Source organism: Physeter macrocephalus, chromosome 4 (assembly GCF_002837175.3).
Source record: "Physeter macrocephalus isolate SW-GA chromosome 4, ASM283717v5, whole genome shotgun sequence".
Lineage (NCBI taxonomy): Eukaryota > Metazoa > Chordata > Mammalia > Artiodactyla > Physeteridae > Physeter > Physeter macrocephalus.
The window spans coordinates 54,075,850-54,099,540 of record NC_041217.1 but is presented as its reverse complement, the minus strand read 5'-3'; the positions used below and the strand labels follow the sequence as shown (position 1 = coordinate 54,099,540).

The 23,691-nt window shown below is 37.5% G+C and overlaps 1 protein-coding gene across 1 annotated transcript in view; it reads left to right on the top strand.

The window, feature by feature from the left end:
• The window catches only part of CATSPERE (catsper channel auxiliary subunit epsilon), a 239,544-nt gene that overhangs the window by 177,118 nt on the left and 38,735 nt on the right, over nucleotides 1–23,691 (top strand). Inside the window, exons 13-16 of the mRNA XM_024133633.1 lie at nucleotides 1,285–1,337; nucleotides 3,946–3,996; nucleotides 4,407–4,440; nucleotides 4,509–4,588. Of these exons, the coding sequence (XP_023989401.1) occupies nucleotides 1,285–1,337; nucleotides 3,946–3,996; nucleotides 4,407–4,440; nucleotides 4,509–4,588 (218 nt within the window). The remainder of the gene's footprint in view (nucleotides 1–1,284; nucleotides 1,338–3,945; nucleotides 3,997–4,406; nucleotides 4,441–4,508; nucleotides 4,589–23,691) is intronic.

Sequence of the window (23,691 nt, the reverse complement as noted above, 5' to 3'; positions counted from 1 at the left end):
TAAGGCAGAAACAGTTTTGCCTGTCTCTGTACTTAAGAGAATAATATTAAATAAAGAAAACTACTACATTCATTGTTTTCATTTGGGCTATATGTCAGAATTTCTCTGTTAGGTGTCCTGTCCCAAGGAAAATGTGTCAGCCCTCCAGCAGTGGGTACCCTACAAAACAGTCTTATTCATACTTCCCACATTCTGTACCCATGCTCCTGTTCAAGAGCCACCTGCAGGTCAACTCATGTATTTTAATCTGAGTCATGGTTGTTAATTCTGAGACTAGGAATGATTTTTGTGAACTAAGACCCATAAAAAAAGAGATGTTACAAATAAGATCATCAAGTGATGGTGTGTCCTAACTATGAAAAACTTGAGGACCTCAGCCAACCATGTACCTTATATGGATAATTTAGTAAAGATAAAGGGCAGACACATGTTTCTAAACACATTTGATGGGAAAAGATTTAATAATGATGGACAGCAAGGACTGTGGGTAGAGTTGTTGAGAGAACAAATCAGGTCCCATGGGTGAGATCAGATAGTTCAAGAAATGAAATCCATGAACTCCTGCTGTGGAGCATACCTTTCAAATGAAGACTGAAAGCTCTTGGCTTAGCAGGTGCAATTCTTTAAATCCATCAAGCTTGGCTGGATATCATTCTATAACCCCAACCTCCTGACGCCCAAGGGTGTTTTAGATTTGCCTTGTGGAAATATGCAACATACAGGACATGTTTAAAACATAAGGCAAGTATCTAAATCCCAATTAGAAAGCCTGGGGTGGGGGTTGGAGAGGTGGGCAGGGTAGACAGTAGTGAGTAAGGTGTCCTGAAGCCAGATATAAATATAAGTAGCTTATCCCAGTTGAGGAAGAACCAGGACTCTGACTCTAAAAAGAAGTCAAATTAGTGTTTCCATAACATCTTACAGAAAAACCTGGATGAAATTTTTGGCCAACTCACTATTACAGAAACCTGCCAGGTGAGTCAGGTGCAAGCTGGAACTACAGAGTTGATAGTCATGGTTGTAGAGGTAGTAGTGAGAGATCACATCGAAGTAAGAAAGCAGAGACCCAACCTTTGGGCCTTGTGAGCAGTAAGGGTGAAAGGAAGCAAAGAAAGAAAAAAGTTATCAAAGAAGAAGGAGGAAAACATCACAGAGCAGTGTAACAAAACTCTACATTTAAAAGGTTATTTCAAATCTAAAATGTAATTGCTTTTAGCTGTAGTAATATTTTAGATCATGTGAATTAGAACCACTATACTCATCACCTAAATTACTTTACTTTAGGTGTTCCAAATATCTGTTGGCTGTGATGCTAATAAATTCATTGCTGTTAAAGGGCAAGTATATTTGCATTTGACTTGTCTTACTCTTTATGTTTAAAAACGAATGGTGAACTAAATGGTAATTACTAGAGATAATATTAGCCCAATGACTGACATGTCCATATGAAATCCATTCATTATAAGTTGATAATTTGTACAAACCAGACTTGTTTGAACTTTTGGCCAAGTCAAATATTACATTTGAATCATATTCAAATATTACATTTGGATCAGACAGACTTAACCTCTGTCTCCATTGCTAGCATTTTTCTCTACCTTCCCTTTTCATAAGCCAGTTTCCATCCTTTGCATTACGTCTCTCAGCTCTTCAGAGTACAACTCATTTCCAGAGAAATGAGAGGGAGAAAAACTTACCTCTGTTGTCCATCCTACTCAAACCAGTTATAATTTCATTTCTGTCAGAGAACTGCTTGTAACCACAAGAGAGATGCCTCAGTTTCCTGCACCTTTTTCCATGAGAAAGTTTTTTTTTTTTTTTTTTTTTTTGTGGTATGCGGGCCTCCCCCCGCTGTGGCCTCCCCCGCCGCGGAGCACAGGCTCCGGACGCGCAGGCCCAGCGGCCACGGCTCACGGGCCCAGCCGCTCCGCGGCACGCGGGATCCTCCCAGACCGGGGCGCGAACCCGGCTCCCCTGCATCGGCAGGCGGACGCGCAACCACTGCGCCACCAGGGAAGCCCCCATGAGAAAGTTTTTTAGAGCAAATCTAACAGAACCACCAGTGTTTCCTTCAGAGAATCCCAAGGTGTGACTTTTATTGATTTTTACTATGGTTCACAATGAAGCACACTGGAACTGTGTCATCCACAGCTCTTTTTTCTGCATGGGAGAGAATAAAGGTCTGCATACACAAATCTGTTTAACTGAGGTGGAATGTATAATGGAGACAAAAATATATTGCAATTCCTTTCCTGTGCTTAGGGTGAGGGTGGGGTAACATTGACTCTTATCTGAATCTATTTATGAAGTGGCTTGCTCTCATCCAAAACAAAGGTCTATTCATCTGTCATTCTAATAATCTTTTGAGTAGTGAATTTTTACAATCAGTTGCCGGATAGATAATTAAATATTCCCATCTCATTCAGCAAGGAATTTGCATTTCCCATAAGTCTTTTTCCAGAAAACACAAAGGCTAACTGATGTAAACAGCCTATAGCATCTTATTTCTGGGATGGTCTACATCCTTGCTCCTTAGAGTATAATCTATGGACCAGCAGTGGCATCACTGGGGAACTTACTAGAAATGCAGAATCTCAGGCCTCACCTTGTACCTTCTGAGTCAGGATCTCTGTTTAAACAAAATTTCCAAGATTAGTAGGGGCATTAAAATTTGAGAATAACTGCTCTAAGCAACATGTTACCAAAATCAATTCCCAGTACCCCTGCATGCAGTATCACTGCGTGAAGATTTCCTTCTTCAGTGAGATGCAAAACAGCTTGAATCAATCTATTTCTGGGAAGGTTTAGAGAGCAATTGTCAAACTACATTGCTCGTCAGAATCACCTGGAGAGCATGTCTGAAAACACAGATTTCAGGACCTCTTTCCAGATCTCTTAGTCAATGACCCACTGCTCTGGAACTCTAAAAATGACCCTAATTTCTTGGATTCAGGTTGTGGTTGGCCTAAGTTTTCACAATCAGCAAAGGATACCTACGGGGCCCATGATACTTCTGACAGAAGAGTTGTCAATGAAGGAGGGCATCTCTTGGGGTCTAATTTGAATTCAGGGTGGGAGGTGGTCCTAGTCTTCCAATATCTATATAAACACAGCAGTGACTGGGGTTCCTTCTGAGTTACACTGGAAGCAGCCAGCAAAAATGGTCAAATGAATAATTTAACTTACTAAAAACTCTATCATTGGGCTTCCCTGGTGGCGCAGTGTTTGAGGGTCCGCCTGCCGATGCGGGGGACGCGGGTTCGTGCCCTGGTCTGGGAGGATCCCGCATGCCGCGGAGCGGCTGGGCCCGTGGGCCATGGCCGCTGAGCCTGTGCGTCCGGAGCCTGTGCTCCGCCACGGGAGAGGCCACAACAGTCAGAGGCCCGTGTACCACAAAAAAAAAAAAAAAAAAGAAGCCTCAGATTTAGATTTAGAGAGTCGGCCCGTGGTCCACAAAAAAAAAAAAAAAAAAAACAAACAAACAAACAAACAAAAAAAAACTCTATCATTTTATAGACCATGATAGCCTTATGTCTGCATAAACCCTTTCTAGAAATTATGTGAATTCTTAAAATAGATCCTTACCTGAGCAACTGAGTCTCTAGTAACAATTAGAACTCCGTGTTTTAAAAAATTATGAAGAATGAAACAGTCCAAAGAAAACTGTCTTTATTTTGATGGATTTTCTACAAATTTTCACATGTATCAAATATAAGAGGTAAATCAGTATATTTCAAATTCTGGTACCTTCAGAAACATTTGTGAAGTTGAGTTTTAAAAATAGAAATGCTAGGGCTACACACCAACCCCAAAGATTCTAATTCAATAAGTGATGATTCTGTGATACTTTCGAGTTCGAGAATCACTGAGTTAAATGATTAAATGTTTGTGCTAGTAACTAAGGAACGATGATATTACAACTTCATTATGTTTTGCTTTTTGTAGATTTGATAAAAAGGAATGTCTTCAGCATGATTTTTTTTACATCATTGAAAAGTAAGAAGTATTTTTTAACATAAACATTGAGTTTTATATTAATGTAATATCAATAATTTAGAATCAGTTAGTATTTATTCCTATTATCATCAGTCTTTTCTGATATATACATTTATTGCTATAAATTTACCTCTAGGCACTGATTTTGCTCCACCTCACAAATTTTGATAAGTTGTGTTTTCATTTTCATTTAGTTGAACATATTTTCTAACTTCTCTTAAGATTTTGTCTTTGATCCATGTGTTATTTAGAAGTATGTTGTTTAATCTCCACATATTTTAGGAGTATTTTGTAATTATGGTTTATCTGTTTGACTTTTATGATAGCTCTTTACCCAAACAAAGTCATGGTTTTAATTTTTAAATTTGAGAAGAGGAAAGATTCTAAGTATTGAAAATGTCTTTTTACAGGTCATATCTGAGGGATCGACCATCTAAACACTTGGTAAGAAAACTATAATTTTGTCAATCAACCAAATATAGAAAATAACTAAAGCATTTTTCCTTTTCTAGAGAGTAAAATATAATTGGGAAAAATATGGCTGCCCACTGAGAGTTGATTTCAGAGAAAAGTTTCACCCTGTGGTTCAACTGTAAGTATATTCTCACTAAAAATTTTAACTTACTTTGAAAGTTTCAAAATGGAAGTATGAAAAGAAGCCTAATTAATCATGCATTTAATAATAAATATTTTTGAGCACCCAAATATATGCAACATTAGGTTTTCAATACTAGTTATGGAAAGTTGGATGATCCATGGTCCCTGCATGTTGAGGGAGATTACAATTTAGAAGCTGAGACATAAGAGGGTAAGAGAGCTGAGACTCCTCTCATGGATGCAGACAGTCTCCTAACCCTTGCTTTATCCTCTCTAAATCTCTCCCCAACCTCCAGCACCCCTCCTTGTTATAGGAACTACCTCCCCCTAGTGACATATGACTTTTCTTTCCATGTGCCAATAATAACTGAATGCTCGCAAAGAGAGAAACTAGATTACTAATAAGGGATAGTACATGGGGAGATTTCAAAAATATTATCTCTGACTTAATTTTTATAAATAATGTTTCATAATAAAAATATGAATTAAATGCTACAAGGAAGGCTTTTCCAAGTGATTTTGTGCTAGTTTGCTTGCTTCTCTGACTTTATTCTAGATTTATGATTATAAAAAAGTTACAAAGCTTGTTACAAAATTTAAAATATAGAAAAATATGAGACAAGTGACCTAGGTTTCTAATTTTTTTCTATTATAAACAAAATTGTGGTGAATATCCATCCATTTATGTACATGTATGGACATTAGTCCAGATATGCCATGAGGATAAATTACTGGAAGTGAAATTCCTATGAGCAAAACATCAAAATTTTAGTCAATGCTTTCAGCTTTTGGGGCCCTCGGGCTGAAGACAGCTTCTGAGATCTCTTAGGGTGGGTAGGTGTGAAGTAATGAATCAGGCACTCCAATTTAGTTTTGCCATCAGAGCTTTCCCTGTTGGAATCCAGAAGGCCTCTGCCAGCACGTACTGCCCCTCACTTCTCATCCATGGCAGTTCTAAGATTCTGTGCTCTGCCCTCACCGTCTTATGTTACCCTCCTACAATCCCTCTGTCATGGGTTCTCTGAGCTATCAGGCTAATCTGCTATCTTCTTTAGTTTCAATCTTGTAGCCATCTAATCATGCCACTTCTTTTCTTGGGCACCCTAGGCACTCCTTCCCCCACTGAGACCTAGTTTTTTTCTTTGTTTGTTTTGTTTTTTGTTTTGTCTAGTGCCTAATCCTCCAGTGGTAAAAAATCTTAATGTTCTCTCCCAGAGAAGTGCACTCTTCAGTTCATATCATCATTATTAAACACCTACTTTACACCAATTACTATGCTAGGTACTGGGAATTCAAAGATGAATAACCCAGGATTTCTGCTCTCAAAAGCTCAAGAGTCTGATAAATTAGATATGAACTGATATGCTAAATGGAACAATAGAAAGGAATGACATGGGTGGTTGGTATTGAAACTGAAAAGAAAAGAATCCAACTCAGCTATGGAAGGGAAAGGGGTTCTGTAAAGTGTTCCCAGAGCATTTGATCTGAGTCACTGAGTCTTAAAGGATAATGAATGTCTAGCTGAAGGCAGAGGAGAGAAGGAGAAGTGGGGAAGATAACAGGGAATTCCACTGAGTAAGCCTTTCAAGCAAAAGTGATAGTTAGAGGAAGAAATTTCATAGTTCAAATGGTATAATGTTATTGGAGCATATAGTGAGGCATGATGTATCAGGAGAAAAGGCTGGGAAACTAGCTAGGTAGAGTCCAGCTCATGGAAGACTTCCTATCCATTCTTATCGTAGAGTGGCATGATTAAATATTTGCTTTAGCTAGTCCTCTCTGGAAGAAGTGTAGAAGATGAATTTCAGGGAAACATGTCTAAGTAAGGAGACCAGGTAGTAAATTGTACTGGTAGTCCAGGGAGGAAAAAATAAATAAATGACTGAGATAGCAACAAAGACAAAAAAGACGAATCACTTATGAGAAAATTACTCATAATAACAGGCAGGGATTGATAATTGATAGATGTGAGTGATGAGGGAAAGAGAGAATGAGTCAAAGGTAATATCGATCAGGGGAGATTTTCTGCAAACTTCTACTACTGTTATCTATCCATCTTCAAGCATCTGTGCCCATTAACTCTGTCTGTCTTCCTATCACCGTAGATAAAGTATATGGGTATCTAAGTCCTGTTCCTCCATTTGTGAACTGGATACCCACACCCTTTCCTAATTAAAACCACTGCTCCTGAAATTGCCCCCTCTTTCTCCTGCATCATCAACTTTACCCTGTCTACTGGATCATCATACAAATATGCAATTCTTTCCCTCACCAAAACCAAAAACTAAACCAAAACAAAAACCCTCTCCTGACCCCACTACCCCTCTCACTACTATACTCACTGTTACCAGCTCTTCTCCTATCCTCTCCCAAATCTTTCTCAGTCAGGGTTTTACCCCCACCACTCCATTGGCACTGCTAACAAATGTGACCAACGGCCTTGGCCTCCATATTGCTAAACTCAGTGGTCAATTCTCACGTCTCATCTTACTTGATCTCATTAACAAGAATTGACAGTTGATTATTTCCTCCTACTTGAAATATTTTCCTTATTGAGTTTCCAGGATATCACATTTTCCTACTTTTCCTGCTACCTCACTGATAGCTCCTCCTTAATTTCTTAGTTTCTCCTTTTCTCCATGACTTCTTAATGTTGGAATGCCCCAAGGCTCAAAGCTTTTTCTTTTCTCCACTTCAACTTGCTCTTTCAGTGTTGTCATCCAGTCTCATGGACTCGAATGTCTCAATATATTGATAAACTCCAAAACTGTATGTTCAGCCTGAATATCCTCCATTGTATTAGTCAAATACGGCTATGCTATGCTGCAGTAACAAACCCTAACATCTCTGTGCTTAACCTTTTTCATGTCATAGTCTGACATATTTCGTACCTACATCATCTTGACGCGGCCTCCTAGACTACCACTATGAAAGGGGAAAACTGAAAAAAAAAAAAAAAAGACTAGAGGATTTCCTGGGATATCTTAAAAGGTCAGGCCTGGAAGTGGTTTACATCATTTCCACCCACATCCAATTATCTGGAACCTAATGCCATAGCCCTAATCTAACTCCAAGGTGGGCTAGAAAATGTAAACAGGCACAGGGTTATTTGGTGAGCACTAACAGTGTCTGCAAAACTCTTGAACTCCAGACCCATAAATCCACTTAGATGTTGAATACATAAATCACTTTTCTACTTAGATATTGCCTAGATATATCAAACTTAACCTGTTCAAAACTGAGCTCCTGATCTTACCCTCAAAATCTGCTCCATCAATAACATTCCTCATTTCAACTGATATCAACCCTATCCTTCTGGCTGCTTGGGTCAAACTTTGGAATCACCCCTAGCCACTCTTTCTTTTATATCTTTCATTCAATACATCAGTAAATCCTATTGGCTCTATCTTCAAGATACATACAGAATCTGACTATTTGTCACCACTTGAACTGCTACCACCCTGATCCAAGCCATCACTACTCGCCTGGATTATTAAAATAGCCTGTCTGTTGGTCTCCCTGCTTCCACCCTTGCATCTATATAGCAGCAACAGTGAATCATTTAAAATGGTTAGAGCACATCACTCCTAAGCTCAAAATGTATAATCACTGAGTAAAAGCCAAGTCGTTACTCTGATTTACAAAGCTCTATGTGATCTGCTGTCCCTGTTACCTTTCTCCTGGTGAGCTTCACCTCACTTACTCCATTCTACTCACTTGGCCTCCTTATTGTCCCTCAGGTAAGCCAAGCAGATTCCCACCTCAGGGCCATTGTACCTGCTGCTTGCTGTGCCTGCAATGCTCTTTCCCCAGATGTTCACTTAGTTTGTTCTCTCACTTCCTTCAAGTCTTTGCCCAAATGTCACTTTCTTAATGAGACCTATGCTGACTGTCATGTTTAAAATTATAAGCTGCCTCTGCACCACCTTCACTCCTCACCTGTCTTTTTTGTTCATGGTATTTATTACCACCTAACAAATTATACATCTTACTTATTTAACTTGTGTATTGTCTTTTCTCCTCTACTATAATGGAAGTTCCATAGAAAAGAGCTTTTTATTTATTTAGTTCACTGCTATATCCTCCAGCACTTAGATCACTGACTAGCATATAGTAAGCAATCAATAAATATTTGCTGAATGAACTCATGAATTTTATGTTTATGGCTTCCCTAAACTGGACAAATTTTAATACCATCAATTGTAACATAAAATAGAGAATACAGGGTACACTTACAGGGGAAAATGACTAGTTGATTTTTAGACATTTTGAATTTGAGTCTGTGTGACATCCAGAAGGAGATGTGCAATAAAATGTTAAATTGAAGCATCTGAAGTTCATGTAAACTGTCTGAGCTAGAGATATATTTGGAAGTCAATAAAAATTTTGTGATATTAAGAATCGTTGTGAGTGATCATAAAGAATTGTTGGGGTACATAGGAGGTCCAATTGTACCCCTCTTCCCTGACCAAATCCTGAGTGAACTGAATAATATGAGTCAGAAGATGAATGTTATTACTCATTACTTATTACTGACAAAAAATATATATTGACAGATGTAGCTCACATTTGCAGAAAGTGAACTTCCTGATACTACACCACTAATACTATACCTAACAGGGTTAAGAAGAATTATCTCCCCAGTCACAGGTATTGTTGATCCACTGTTGGTGTCTCATACTGGAGGCACTTTAAATGTATAACATAAATGAGAAAAGAACATGTTATCCTACAAGAAATTCACTCATAAGAAGAAAAATGTGAAGCTAAGCCAAGAATGCCCAGCTTATTCTTTTGTAAGTTATCAATCATTTAAGTCAACACACTTCCCCAGGGGCAAAGTGAATAGAAGAGCAAAGATAGACCAAGAATGTTATACTCATTGAGCTCCCTCCACATAAAAGGAAGTATCAAAAGTTGTAAGTGTTTCATTTTAACTATAATATGGAAAATAAGAAGAGTTATGAGCCTAAGATTTACCCTACTAAAAAACAAACAAACAAAAAAAACAATATTCAAAGGTGGTGAGAGGAAAAAAGAGTCTAGAAATAAGAGCCAGAAAAAAACATTCAGAAAAACACAAGGACAACATAGATAATGTGGAATTGTGGAAGCAAAGACAATAGGAATTTTTTTTTGCCTTTGTCTTTTATTTATTTATTTATTTTAGTTTTTTTTTTTTTTTTTAACATCTTTATTGGAGTATAATTGCTTTGCAACGGTGTGTTAGTTTCTGCTTTATAACAAAGTGAATAAGTTATACATATACATATATCCCCATATCTCTTCCCTCTTGCATCTCCCTCCCTCCCACCCTCCCTACCCCACCCCTCTAGGTGGTCACAAAGCACCGAGCTGATCTCTCTGTGCTATGCAGCTGCTTCCCACTAGCTATCTATTTTACATTTGGTAGTGTATGTATGTCCATGCCACTCTCTCACTTTGTCCCAGCTTACACTTCCCCCTCCCCACAATAGGAATTTTTAAGAAAAAATGAGTAAAAGAGTCAAATTCAGAGAGACCTACTAAATCATCACCGAAAATGTCCATTGGATTTGACATTAGAATACCATTAGTGAACTTTATAAGAGTAGTTTCTATGAAATGGTGAGAACAGACAGAAGTCAGATTGCAGGAGGTTTGCAAGGTCAATTAAAGGTTTTTATGTAGGGGCAAAATGTAGCCTATACACTTTTTCAACTTTTGGTTGAAATTTACCTATAGAGTAAAACACAAAATCATGAGGTTTCTTTTTTTAGGATAAAAGATATGAGCATGTTTACAATTCAAGTTTACAGTTTACATGTTACAGTTGAGCTTTCTTTTTTTTTTTTTTTTTTTTTTTTTTTCCGGTATGCGGGCCTCTCACTGCTGTGGCCTCTCCCGTTGCGGAGCACAGGCTCCGGACTCGCAGGCTCAGCGGCCATGGCTCACGGGCCCAGCTGCTCCACGGCATGTGGGATCTTCCCGGACCGGGGCACGAACCCGTGTCCCCTGCATCGGCAGGCGGATTCTCAACCACTGCGCCACCAGGAAGCCCAGAGCTTTCTTTAATAAAGGAAGAAACGTTTAAAATCAGTCATTCTGAATATGGTAATGCAACAGACTGAGCTCACTTGAATCACTCCCCACCCACCATAGACACACATAATCCTTGATAAAACATAACAAAATATTTTATGCATAGCCAAACTTGAAAAAAAGAAAGAGCAATCTCTAGGTGATAGAAGTAAAGACAGAACTCTAAGAGTAGTCAGCTCCAGGTGATCTACTGTAGTCCAGGAATATTGATCCAGGATACTGGAAGTAGGAGTTAGGAGATAGATAGGGTTTTAGAGCCTCTGTGGGGCCAGGAAGGTCTTTCATAAATCCAGGATATATGAAGACTAGAAAATTCTACTCATTGACCAGAGAAACAAGGAAGAAAATTTTACCTGCATGAATGTGGGAAAGAATATCTCCTGTAAGAATGTTAAATGTCAACCTCAGGCTGTATGTGGACAGGGATCTAAATTTAATGTATAGACATAGGAAAAGACTATAGTAATAAAAATCAATAGATGAAAAAAGAAGCTAAAAACATGTCACATAGCCATAAAATCCCTAAGGCTCCAAAAGAAGCAATTGAAAAAGCAAATCCAGGGCAAAGGACTCCCACTGGAAAAATCACCACCACCAAAGAATTGTCAATAAAGGTTTACCAACCATAAGAGGAAAAGGGAGAGTTAGAAAATAAAATAAATTGAAAGATAGGCACAACAAAACTAAAATTAACAAAGCAATCTGAACAATACATAAAATATTGTTAAAGAAAAAAAGAAAACAAATAAACTATAACAAAAAATATGACTATGGAAAGAAAGTAGGGGGACTTCCCTGGCAGTCCAGCAGTTAAGACTCCATATTCCCAGGCTTCCCTGGTGACGCAGTGGTTGAGGATCTGCCTGCCAATGCAGGGGACACGGGTTCGTGCCCTGGTCTGGGAAGACCCCACATGCCGCAGAGCAACTAGGCCTATGAGCCACAACTACTGAGCCTGCACGTCTGGAGCCTGTGCTCTGCAACAAGAGAGGCTGCGACAGTGAGAGACCCATGCACCGCGATGAAGAGTGGCCCCCACTTGCCACAACTAGAGAAAGCCCTCGCACAGAAACAAAGACCCAGCACAGCCAAAAATTAATTAATTAATTAATTAATTTTTTAAAATTAAAAAAAAAAAAAGACTCCACACTCCCAATGCAAGGGGCATGGGTTTGACCCCAGGTTGGAGAACTAAGGTCCTGCATGCCACACAGTGCGACCTAAAAAAAAAACAACAACAACATATAAAAAAAGAGAAAAGAAAGTAAGCATATTTTTAAAAGATAGAAATTCTAGATATAAAATCATAGCTATTAAATTCAAAATTTTAGAGATGATTACAAACCACTAAAGATATGGGTAAAGAGAGGGTTACCAAAAAAAAAAAAAAGAAATAAAGAGAGAGAGAGACATGGAAATCAACCAGAATGCAGCACAAATAGTTAAGGAGATTTAGAAATAAGAAAGAAGTTAAGAAACAGTTGAGGAAAGAATGACAAATTCTTCTAACATGTGCCTAATAGTTTTCTCCAACAGAAGAAATTAGAGAAAATGGGTTGGAAAGGGAAGTGAAACTCAATCAAATGAAATGTGAAAACTTTCCATAATTTATTAAAGGCATAAGTCATCAGGGTGAAGATTGACACAAAGTCTTAAGTAACTCAAAATGAAATCATAGAACACAAAAGAAAAAGAGAAAATGTTTATATGCTGCCATACAGATAAGACAGATTACACATAATAGACTGCCACTTATATTGAGAGATTTCTTATCAGCAAAAATAGGACAAAAATAATAGAATGATATTTTCATTGAGCTGAGGGAAAAGAATGTTAATCTTAGATTGTAAATCTAGATAAACTTTTATTCGAGAGTTAGGGTGAAATAAATACCTATGCAAATAAAGAGTTTACATTAAAAATCCTTAATAAAAACAAAACAAAAAACTACTGAAGGATTTTATTCAATAAGAAGAAAAATAAACCCAAAAAAGAAAATAGTAAAGTAGAGGAATCAATCACAAGGAAAGAAATTATTGGTTAAAGTAAAGAAAGATAAACTGTAGAAATAAATTTTAAGAATAATATCTTTGATGGATGTGAAAACAAGATGGAAATGAAATAATACTACTCAACATGTGGAATTGAAGCAAGATGATTAGAGTTAAATTATTCTGAAATCTTAGTATTGTTTAGGTGTGGGGTCAAGACTTTTAAAGTGAAGAGTCACTAAAAGAAGAATAGAAAGAACAAAGTGATTTTTTTTTTAAAAAAAAGTTTGATAAGGAGAAAACTTAATGAACATACAAAATCCCATTTTCTTTTCCTCCAGGGCACACACCTAGACTCTGTTTCTAAGCATGCTTTGCAGTTAGGTGGGGCTATATGCCTGAATACTGCACAGTGGAATGTGGACCAAAGTGTCATATAACCAGTCAGGCTTGGACTCTGCCCCCCCCCACAAAAAATTAAGTTTTGCATGATCCTCCCAGCTATCTCTTTTTATCTTCTATCATCTGCCAGTTTTGGAGAATCCAAAAAGGACTCAGAAGCATTATGGTCTACTAAATGGAAAAAGTCTGGGTCTCTAAAGGATTATGTGGAGCAGAGCATCTCCCCTCCTCTAATTCCACCCACAGTGGACCATAAAATGAGTAAGGGATAAACTTTATTGTGTTAACTTACTGAGATTTTGAGGATTGTTGTAGCAATGAAGTTAGACCATCTTACACTATTGAGCAATGCTATAGATGAAAAGAGAAAAAAATACAGAGTTAGTAAAAAGAAAAAGTTACATAGTAGAAATACATATAAATATATTAATAATGACCAAAATTTTAAAGCACTTACTTCTATATTAAAAGACAATAATTCTAAGATTGCATTTTTAAATGAAGTCAGGTATACGTAATTTATGAGAGAAATATCCAGTAACTGTTAGACCTTAGAAGAATGTTCAGCAAGTTGAATTCAAGATCAAAATACAATAAATTAAGATGTCTCTATACATCAGTAAATGCTAACTAGAATATATAGTTGACCCTTGAACAACCCTCCATGTACATATAATAAATTATAATAGTAATAATAATAAATATAATAAAATTCACATATAACTTATAGTTGGCTCTCCACACATGTGGTTCCTCCATACTGCTGTTCCATATCTGCAGATTTAAACCTACCACAGATTGTGTAGTACTGTAGTATTTACTATTGAAAAAAATCTGCATATAAGCACACCCACATGGTTTAAACCCATGGTTTTTGAGGGTAAACTGTATAATAGAAAAATTATTCCATTCACAATAGCAAAAATAAAATAAAGTAGAATAGATTTAATAAAAGTTGTACAAGACCTGTATAACAAAATTTATAAAACATTATTAAATACATAGAAGAGGACTAAAATACTTGAAAAACTATACCACATGTTTTGATAGAGAGACTCAGTATTATAAAGGTATCAGTTCTTCTCTAATCTATCCATAACTTAAATGAAATTCCAATAAAATTTCATCAGGGTTTTCAGCAGAATTTAACAAGTAGGTCCTAAAATTTATATAGAAAAACAATGGGCTAAAAATATCCAGACAAATATCTTCCAGAATTGAAGTTCTAGAAATGACAAAGTAGTTTTATTTGACATACACTCTGCCAAATACCAATTATATATGCTCTAGACAAACTGAAATAAATAATTCTTTAGAAGCATTAGAGAGCAAAAACTGCAAAAGACATGATCCTTGAAAGAAGGAAAGATTTCTAAGTAAGACTGTCCTCTGAGGTCACTTCCTAGTTTTGGGCAGGGTATAAGGGAATCGGGCTTTAACAGAAAATGACAGATCTACTGAACTTAAGAGACAGACAGTGAAGTATGTGACTGTTAAACAGCTGTAAATTTAGGTGAAAAATCGTGGAAAGGACAGCATCATGCAGGAGGAGCAAGAAAAGTATAGAAAACGTTTTCCTCAAATTCTTGGCTAACTCTTGAACTGTGCATGTGTAAGGAAAGGAAGCAGAGATTTCAATAGTTACCTGATGCTGGGAGACAAATCTGGACAAAGTCACACCAACTTAGAGGGTATTGGAAAACACCTTAGGCTTTCTTCTGAAACCAAAAGGGTTAGCTAAGGACAAAATGCTATATCCCAGGGTTAAAGGCAAAACTAAACAACTGTAAAGCCTTCCAAGTCCTAAAACTAATCTTCATCAGGATCAGGGAGATCCACCAGTTATTTATCTTCACAAGAATAAGAAAGAGAAGGAGAAAGAGAAGAAGGAGAAGGAGAGAAGGAAGAGGAAAAAGAGGAAGAGGAAGAAGAAGAAGAAAAAGAAGAACAACAATAACAACAACAAAACTCTTTAGAGGAAAATAACAAAACCCAGAGTGTCAACAATGTATAATTTTAAATGTTCAGTACAGTACAGTATTAAAAATTACTAGACATCCAAAGAAGCAGGAAAATGACCCCAAATCAATAAAATGGAGTTAGTAGTAGCAGACTACAGATGACCCAGACTCTGACTGGCATTAGCAGACAAGGACTTTAATTCAGCAAGTATAAATATGTTAAAAGATTCTCAGGAAAATTGTAGAGAATGGGTGAACAGATAGGGAATCTCAGTAAGGAAATGCTAACTATTTTTTTAAAAGAGCCAATTTGGGGACTTCCCTGGTGGCACAGTGGTTAAGAATCAGCTTGCCAATGCAGGGGACATGGGTTCAAGCCCTAGTCCGGGAAGATCCCACATGCCATGGAGCAACTAAGCCTGTGTGCCACAACCACTAAGCCTGCGCCCTAGAGCCCGTGAGCTACAACTACTGAAGCCCACATGCTTAGAGCCTGTGCTGCACAAGAAGAGAAGCCACCACAATGAGAAGACTATGCACCTCAATGAAGAGTAACCCCCCCCGCTCGCCGCAACTAGAGAAAACCCGCGTGAAACAATGAAAACCCAATGCAGCCAAAAATAAATAAATTTTTTAAAAAGTCAGTTTGGAATGCTAGAATAAAAGCAAATACAGCATCTGAAATTTAAAAATAAAAATTAATAGGACGGACTTAATAGGAAGTTAGACAAAGCAGATAAAAAGATTAGTGAAGGGCTTCCCTGGTGGCGCAGTGGTTGAGAGTCCGCCTGTCGATGCAGGGTACACGGGTTCGTACCCCAATCTGGGAGGATCCCACATGCCATGGAGTGGCTGGGCCCGTGAGCCATGGCCGCTGGGCCTGCATGTCCGGAGCCTGTGCTCCGTGGCTGGAGAGGCCGCGGCAGTGAGAGGCCCGCGTACCACAAAAAAAAAAAAAAAAAAAAAAAGATTAGTGAAAATAAAGATAGTTCAATGGAAATTATCCAAATTATACCACAGGAAAGAAATTTTTTTAATTATTTGCATCAATGACCTATGGAACAATATCAAGCAATCTAACTTAAATAGAATTGGAGAATATTTTTTGAAGAAATATTGACTGAAATATATCCAAAGTTGGTGATAAATATTAGCCCTGGATCCCAGAAGCTCAATAAACACCACATCTAGGCACAACATAGACAAATGCTGGAAACTAAAGATAAAGAGAAATGCTTAAGAGCAGCTAGACAGGGGAAAAAATGATACATGCAGGGGAACAAAGATAAGAATTACAGCAAACTTTTCACCAGAAATAGTTGAGGCCAGTAATTGAACTCAAAAGCTACTACATGGCAAAGGAAACCATAAACAAAGTGAAAAGACAACCTACAGAATAGGAGAAAATATTTGTAAATGATGTGACTGACAAGGGATTAGTCTCCAAAATTTACAACGAGCTCATGTGGCTCAATATCAATAAAACAAATGACCCAATCAAAAAATAGGCAGAAGATCTAAATAGATATTTCTCCAAAGAGACATACAGGTGGGCAAGAGGTACATGAAAAGATACTCAACATCACTAATCATTAGAGAAATGCAAACCAAAACTCCAATGAGATATCACCTCACACCAGTCAGAATGGCCATCATCAAAAAATCTACAAACAATAAACAGTGGAGAGGGTGTGGAGAAAAGGGAACCCTCCTACACTGTTGATGGGAATGTACATTGGTACAGCCATTATGGAGAACAGTATGGAGGTTCCTTAAAAAACTAAAAATAGAGCTACCATATGATCCAGCAGTCCCACTCCTGGGCATATATCTGGAGAAAACCATAATTAGAAAAGATACATGTACCCCAATGTTCATTGCAGCAGTATTTACAATACCAGGACATGGAAGCAACCTAAATGTCCATCAATGGAGGAATGGATAAAGAAGATGTGGTACAGATATACAATGGAATATTACTCAGCCATAAAAAAAAGAATGAAATGCCATTTGCAGCAACATGGATGAACCTGGAGATTATCATACTAAGTGAAGTAAGTCAGACAGAGAAAGAAAAATATCATATGACATCACTTATATGTGGAATCTAAAAAAAAATTATACTAATGAACTTATTTACAAAACAGAAACAGACTTACAGACTTAGAGAATGAACTTATGGTTACCAGGGGGAGGGGTGGAGGAGGGGGAGGAATAGATTGGGAGTTTGGGATTGACGTGTACACACTGCTATATTTAAAATAGATAACCAACAAGGGCCTACTGTATAGCACAGGGAACACTGCTCAATATTCTGTTATAACATAAATGGGAAAAGAATATGAAAAAGAATAGATACATGTATATGTATAACTGAATCACTTTGCTGTACACCTGAAACTAACATTATTAATCATCTATACTCCAATATAAAATAAAAATTTATTTAAAATCTTTTTTAAAAAGAAACAGTAGAGGTCAGGTAACAATAGAATGGCATTTTTAAGTGCTGAAGGATAAAAGAACTAACAAGTTAACTATTAAGTTAACCATAGTATTACCCTATGATCTAACAATTTCACTTCTGGCTATATATCCAAAAGAAGTGAAAGGAGGGACTAGAACAGATATTTGTACATCATATTCTTAAGCAGCATTATTCATAATAGTCAAAAGGTGGAAGCAACCCAAGTGTCCATTGACAGATAAACAGATAAACAAACTGTGATACATATCTACAATGGAGTATTATTCAGCCTTAAAGAGGAAGGCAATTCTTACACATGCCTCAACATGCATGAACCTTAAAGACATTATGCTAAAAAAAACATGCCAGTCACCAAAGGACAAATACTGTATTATTCCACTTTCATGAGGTACCGAGAGTAGTTAATTCATAGAAAGTAGAATGGTGCTTTCCAGGGGCTGTAGGATAAGGGGAATGGCAAGTTATCATTTAATGGGTAAGAAGTTTCCCTTGCAGAACATTTGATCCTGTCTAAAATGTCTATAAGACATTTGATCTAAAAGATATTTGGTCCATGCCAAAAAGTTCTTGAAATGTGGTTCTGTCCAAAACATTCATGAAAATACTTGGTCTATGCCAAATAATTTTGACAGGACCAAATATCAAGGACTTTTTGATGTGGACAAAATGTCTCCATAGATGTTTTGGACAGGACCAAATGTGACCAAATATAAAGAACATTTTGGCATAGATCAAATGTGTTATGGACATTTTGGACAGGCCCAAATGGTCCTGCAAATATCAAAGAAGGACATTTTGGGATGGACCAAATATATTATGGACATTTTGGACAGGATTAAATGTCTGCTAACTGGAATTTCAGTTTTGCAAGATGAAAAGAGTTATGGAGACAGATGGTTGTGATCATACAACGAAGTTTTATGCTTAATGCCACTGAACTGTATATTTTAAAATGGTTAAAATGCTAATTTTTACATTGTGCATATTTTTCATGATAAAAAATATCTGGCGAGAGGAGATCAAGATGGTGGAGTAAAAGGATATGGACTCTCCCTCTGCCCCCACCCCATGAACACATTGAAAATAGAGCTACATGTGGAAAATTCTCACTGAAAACTAACTGGAGACTGGCAGAAAGACTCCTATACAACCACGGCTGTCAGAAAGATCCACGCAGAATTGGGTAGGAAGGGAAGAAAAGTGATCAGGTCAGGACCTGTGAACCTGGAAGGGGATTCAGAGAAGAAAGGAGTTTACATGGATGAAGATCCTACCTAGGGAGTGAGCAGTTCAAACCACCTATTGGGTGCCTGAGCCCTGGGGTCCAACACTGTAAAGTTGAGCCCCCTTGGCTGGTTAAAAGGCCAGAGGAACTAACAGAAGGACTGTAGGAAGCCTGAACTCCACTCATGAGGAGCACACACTTGCTTGCTCCTGAAGCAGGGTGGAGAGGGTGGATTGAGACTGCACAGGTGGCTGGCTGGTTTCCCATGACACACCAGCGCACATCCTAGCCTGAGCCAAATGACCACTTGAGTCCTGCTTGTTTCATGACACAGTTCCACACCTTGGCTAGGATGGCAGAGGCCAAAGGGAGGCTCATCTGTGAGGGACAAAGGAGGTTCAGACTCAAAGCAGTGTCTGAGTGGAGTGGGGGCAGCCATTACTGGCACTTTCACAGGCAGAACATTGGAAACAGTCCAGGTGTCTGACCCCAGCCAGACCACTACAGCCTGTACCCTGACATATGCCGAGCATCCATGCCAGCCCCTCTTATTCCAGCACTGCTTCCCTCTGGGATGAGGGTTCCAGTGCTGGGAGGTGGGAGAGCACACACCTAAAGGGAACAGAGCCAGCTCAGACCCAAACTTCAGGGCTTCTGCTTCAGCAACTTGGGACTCAACCCCTCCCTTTATAGGGTGGTGATGGTCACAGAGCAGAGGAGAAGCCATGGCTGACACCTGGCTCTGGCCCTACCATCTCCAGTCCCACTTCCTACCAAGGTGATGGTTGCCAATACACCCTGCAAAAAGATAGGACTTGTGTTCACTTCAGATCCAGCTCTCCCACCAAAGCCACTGGGCACATGCACACTGTATAGGGATGCTCTCATAAAGGGACACCCCTTCAGACCGCAATAGGTAACTGTTTCATCTAATTTCATACACACAGAGAGAGTTGAGCAAAATGAAAATACAGAGGAATTTGTTTCAATTGAAAGAGCAACAGAAAACCCCTGAAAAAACAACCAGTGAAAAAGAGGTAAACAATTTACCAGATAAAGAGTCAAAGCATTAGTAATAATAATGCTAACTGAATTAGGAAAAAGAATAGATGAACACAGTGAGAGTTTTAACAAGGAACTAGAACATGAAAAAGAACCAGTCAGAACTGAAGAATATGATAACTGAAATGAAAAACACAGTAGAAAGAATGAACAGAAGACTAGGTGATATAGAAGAATGCATAAGTGATCTGGAAGTTAGAATAATAGAAATCACCCAATCAGAAGAGCAAAAAGAAAAAAAAATTAGAACAGTTTTAAGGGATCTTTGAGACAGCATCAAGCATATCAACATGCACATTATAAGGGTCCCAGAAGGAGAAGAGAGAGAGAAGACGGTTGAAAATGTATTTGATGAAAAATGGCTGAAAAATTCCCAAACCTGAAGAAGGAAACAGATATCCAGGTTCAGAAAGCACAGAGGGTCCCAAACAAAATAAACTCAAACAGACCCAGACCAAGATGTATCATAATTAAAATAGCAAAGGATAAAGATAAAGAGAGAATTCTAAAGGTAGCAAGAGAAAAACAAAAAGTCATATACAAGGGAACACCCATAAGGCTATCAGCTGATATTTCTGCAGAAACTTTGCAGGCCAGAAGGGAGTGGCATGATCTATACAAAGTGCTAAAAGGAAAAATCAGGCTTCCCTGGTGGCGCAGTGGTTGCGCGTCCGCCTGCCGATGCAGGGGAACTGGGTTCGCGCCCCGGTCTGGGAGGATCCTCAGGCTTCCCTGGTGGCGCAGTGGTTGCGCGTCCGCCTGCCGATGCAGGGGAACTGGGTTCGCGCCCCGGTCGGGGAGGACCCCACGTGCCGCGGAGTGGCTGGGCCCGTGAGCCATGGCCACTGAACCTGCGCGTCCGGAGCCTGTGCTCCGCAACGGGAGAGGCCACAACAGAGGGAGGCCCGCATACCACAAAAAAAAAATAAAATAAAAAATAAAAGGAAAAATCTTCAATCTAGGATACTTTGCCCATCAGATTATTATTTAGAATTGAAGGAGAGATAAAGAACTTCTCAGACTAGCAAAAACTAAAAAAGTTCATTAATATTAAATCTACCCTAAAAGAAATGTTAAAGAGTTTTCTTTAAGTGGAAAAGAATAGGCTGTAACAAGAAGAAAGAATCTATAGGAAAGGAAAAAAAGGAAGAATCTATAGTAAAGGCAAATATGTAGTAAAGGCTGAGGATCAACCACTGAAATAAGCTAGTATGAAGATTAAAAAACAAAAAAAAATGTAAAATCAACTATAACTACAATAATCAGTAAAGGGATAAACATGAAAATACAAAATATGACATCAAAACCAAAAATGTGGTGGAAGGGAGTAAAAAATGTAGATCTTTTAGATTGTGCTTGAACTTAAAGGACTACCTGTTTAAAACAGATGTAGTTATAGGTCAATATGTTGGAACCTCATGGCAACCACAAATCAGAAACATATACTAGATACACAGAAACTAGAGAAAAAGGAACAAAAACACACCACTAAAGACAATCATTAAATCACAAAGGAAGAAACTAAAAGAACAGAGAAGAACTACAAAAACAACCAGAAAACAAGTAACAAAACCACGTTAATACATACCTATCAATAACTTCTTTAAATGTCAATGGACTAAATGCACTAATCAAAAGACATAGGTCGGTGATTGGATTAAAAAACAAGACCCATCTATATGCTGCTTACAAGACATGCACTTCAGAACTAAAGACACACACAAACTGAAAGTGAGGGGATGGTAAAAGATACTTCATGCACATGGAAACAACAAGAAAGCAGGGATAGCAATACTCATATCAGACAAAATAGACTTTAAAACAAGGTCTATAATAAAAGACAAAGAAAGACATTATATAATGATAAAGGAACCAATACAAGAAGAGAATGTTACACTCATTAACATACATACACCTAATATAGGAGCACCTAGATATATCAGGCAAATATTAACAGACATAAAGGGAGAAATTGACAATAATACAATAAGAGTAGGGGACTTTAACAGCCCACTTACATCAATGGACAAATCACCAGACAGAAAATCAATAAGGCAACAGTGGTCTTAAATGACACAATAGACCAATTGGACTTAATAGATATCTACAGGAAATTCCATTCAAAACCAGCAGAATACACATTCTATTCAAGTGCACATGGAATGTTCTCAAGAATAGATCACATGCTAGGCCAAAAACAAGTCTCAACAATTTAGAAGAACAGAAATTATATCAAGCATTTTTTTCTGACCACAACAGTATGAAACTAGAAATCAATCACAGGAAGAAAACTGGGAAAAGCAAAAACACGTGGAGACTAAACAACACACAACTAAAAAAACCAGTGAGTCAATGAAAAAAATCAAAGAGGAAATCAAAAAATACTTGAGACAAATGAAAATGGAAACACAAATTTCCCAAATCTATGGGATGCAGCAAAAGCAGTTCTAAGAGGGAAGTTTATAGCAATACAAGCCTACCTCAAGAAATAAGAAAAATCTCAAATAAACAACCTAACCTATCACCTAAAGGAATTAGAAAAAGAGGAACAAACAAAGCCCCAAATAAGCAGAAGCAAAAAAGTAATAAAGATCAGAGGGAAAATAAATAAAATAGAGACCAAGAAAAAATAGAAAAGATCAATAAAACCAAGAGCTGGTTTTTGGAAAACATAAACAAAATTAATGAACCTTTAGCCAGGCTCATCTAGAAGAAAAGAGAGTACCCAAATAAAAGAAGAAATTAAGGAGAAGAAACAACAACCAATATCACAGAGATACAAAAAATCATAAGAGAATACTATGAACAGTTATATGCCAACAAATTGTACAACCTAGAAGAAATGGACAAATTTGTAGAAACATACAACCTTCCATGATTGGATCAGGAAGAAATAGACAATCAATCTGAACCAAATTATCACTAGTAGTGAAATTGAATTTTTAATTTAAAAAACTCCCAGGAAACAAAAGTCTAGGACTGAAGAGCTTCACAGGGGAATTCTACCAAACACACAAAGAAGAGCTAATATCTATCCTTTTCAAACTATTCCAAAAAATTGGAACACTCCCAAATTCATTCTTCATGGCCACAATTACCCTGATACCACCCCAGACAAAGACACTACAAAAAAGAGAATTACAGGCCAATATCTCTGATGAATTTAGATGCAAAAATCCTCAACAAAATATTAGCAAAACGAATTCAACAATATATAAAATGATCAAGTGTGATTTATTCCAGGGATTCAAGAATGGTTCAGTATTCACAAATCAATCAATGTGAAACACCACATTAACAAAAGGGAGGATAAAGGTCACATAATCATCTCAATAGGCTCAGAAAAAGCATTTGGCAAAATTCAACATCCAATCATGATAAAAACTCTCATCAAAGTGGGTATAGGGGGAACATATTTCAAAATAATAAAGGCCATTTATGACAAACCCAGAGCTAACATCACACCCAATGGAAGCCTTTCCTCTAAAATCAGGAACAAAGCAAAGATGACTACTCTCAACATTTCTATTTAACATAGTATTGGAAGTCCTAGCCATAACAATCAGACAAGGAAAAGAAACAAAAAGCATCAAATTGGAAGAAAAAAACTATTACTATTTGCAGATGACATGATACTATATGTAAAAAATCCTAATGTCTCCACCAAAAAAAGCTATTAGAACTAATTAATGAATTCAGTAAAGTTTCAGGGTACAAGATTAATATATAGAAATCTGTTGCTTTTCTCTATACTAATAATGAACTATCAGAAAGAAAAAGCAAGAAAACAATCAAGTTTAAAATTATATCAAAAAGTATAAAATACCTAGGAATAAACTTAACCAAGGAGGTGAAAGACCTATACTCTGAAACCTATAAAACATTGAT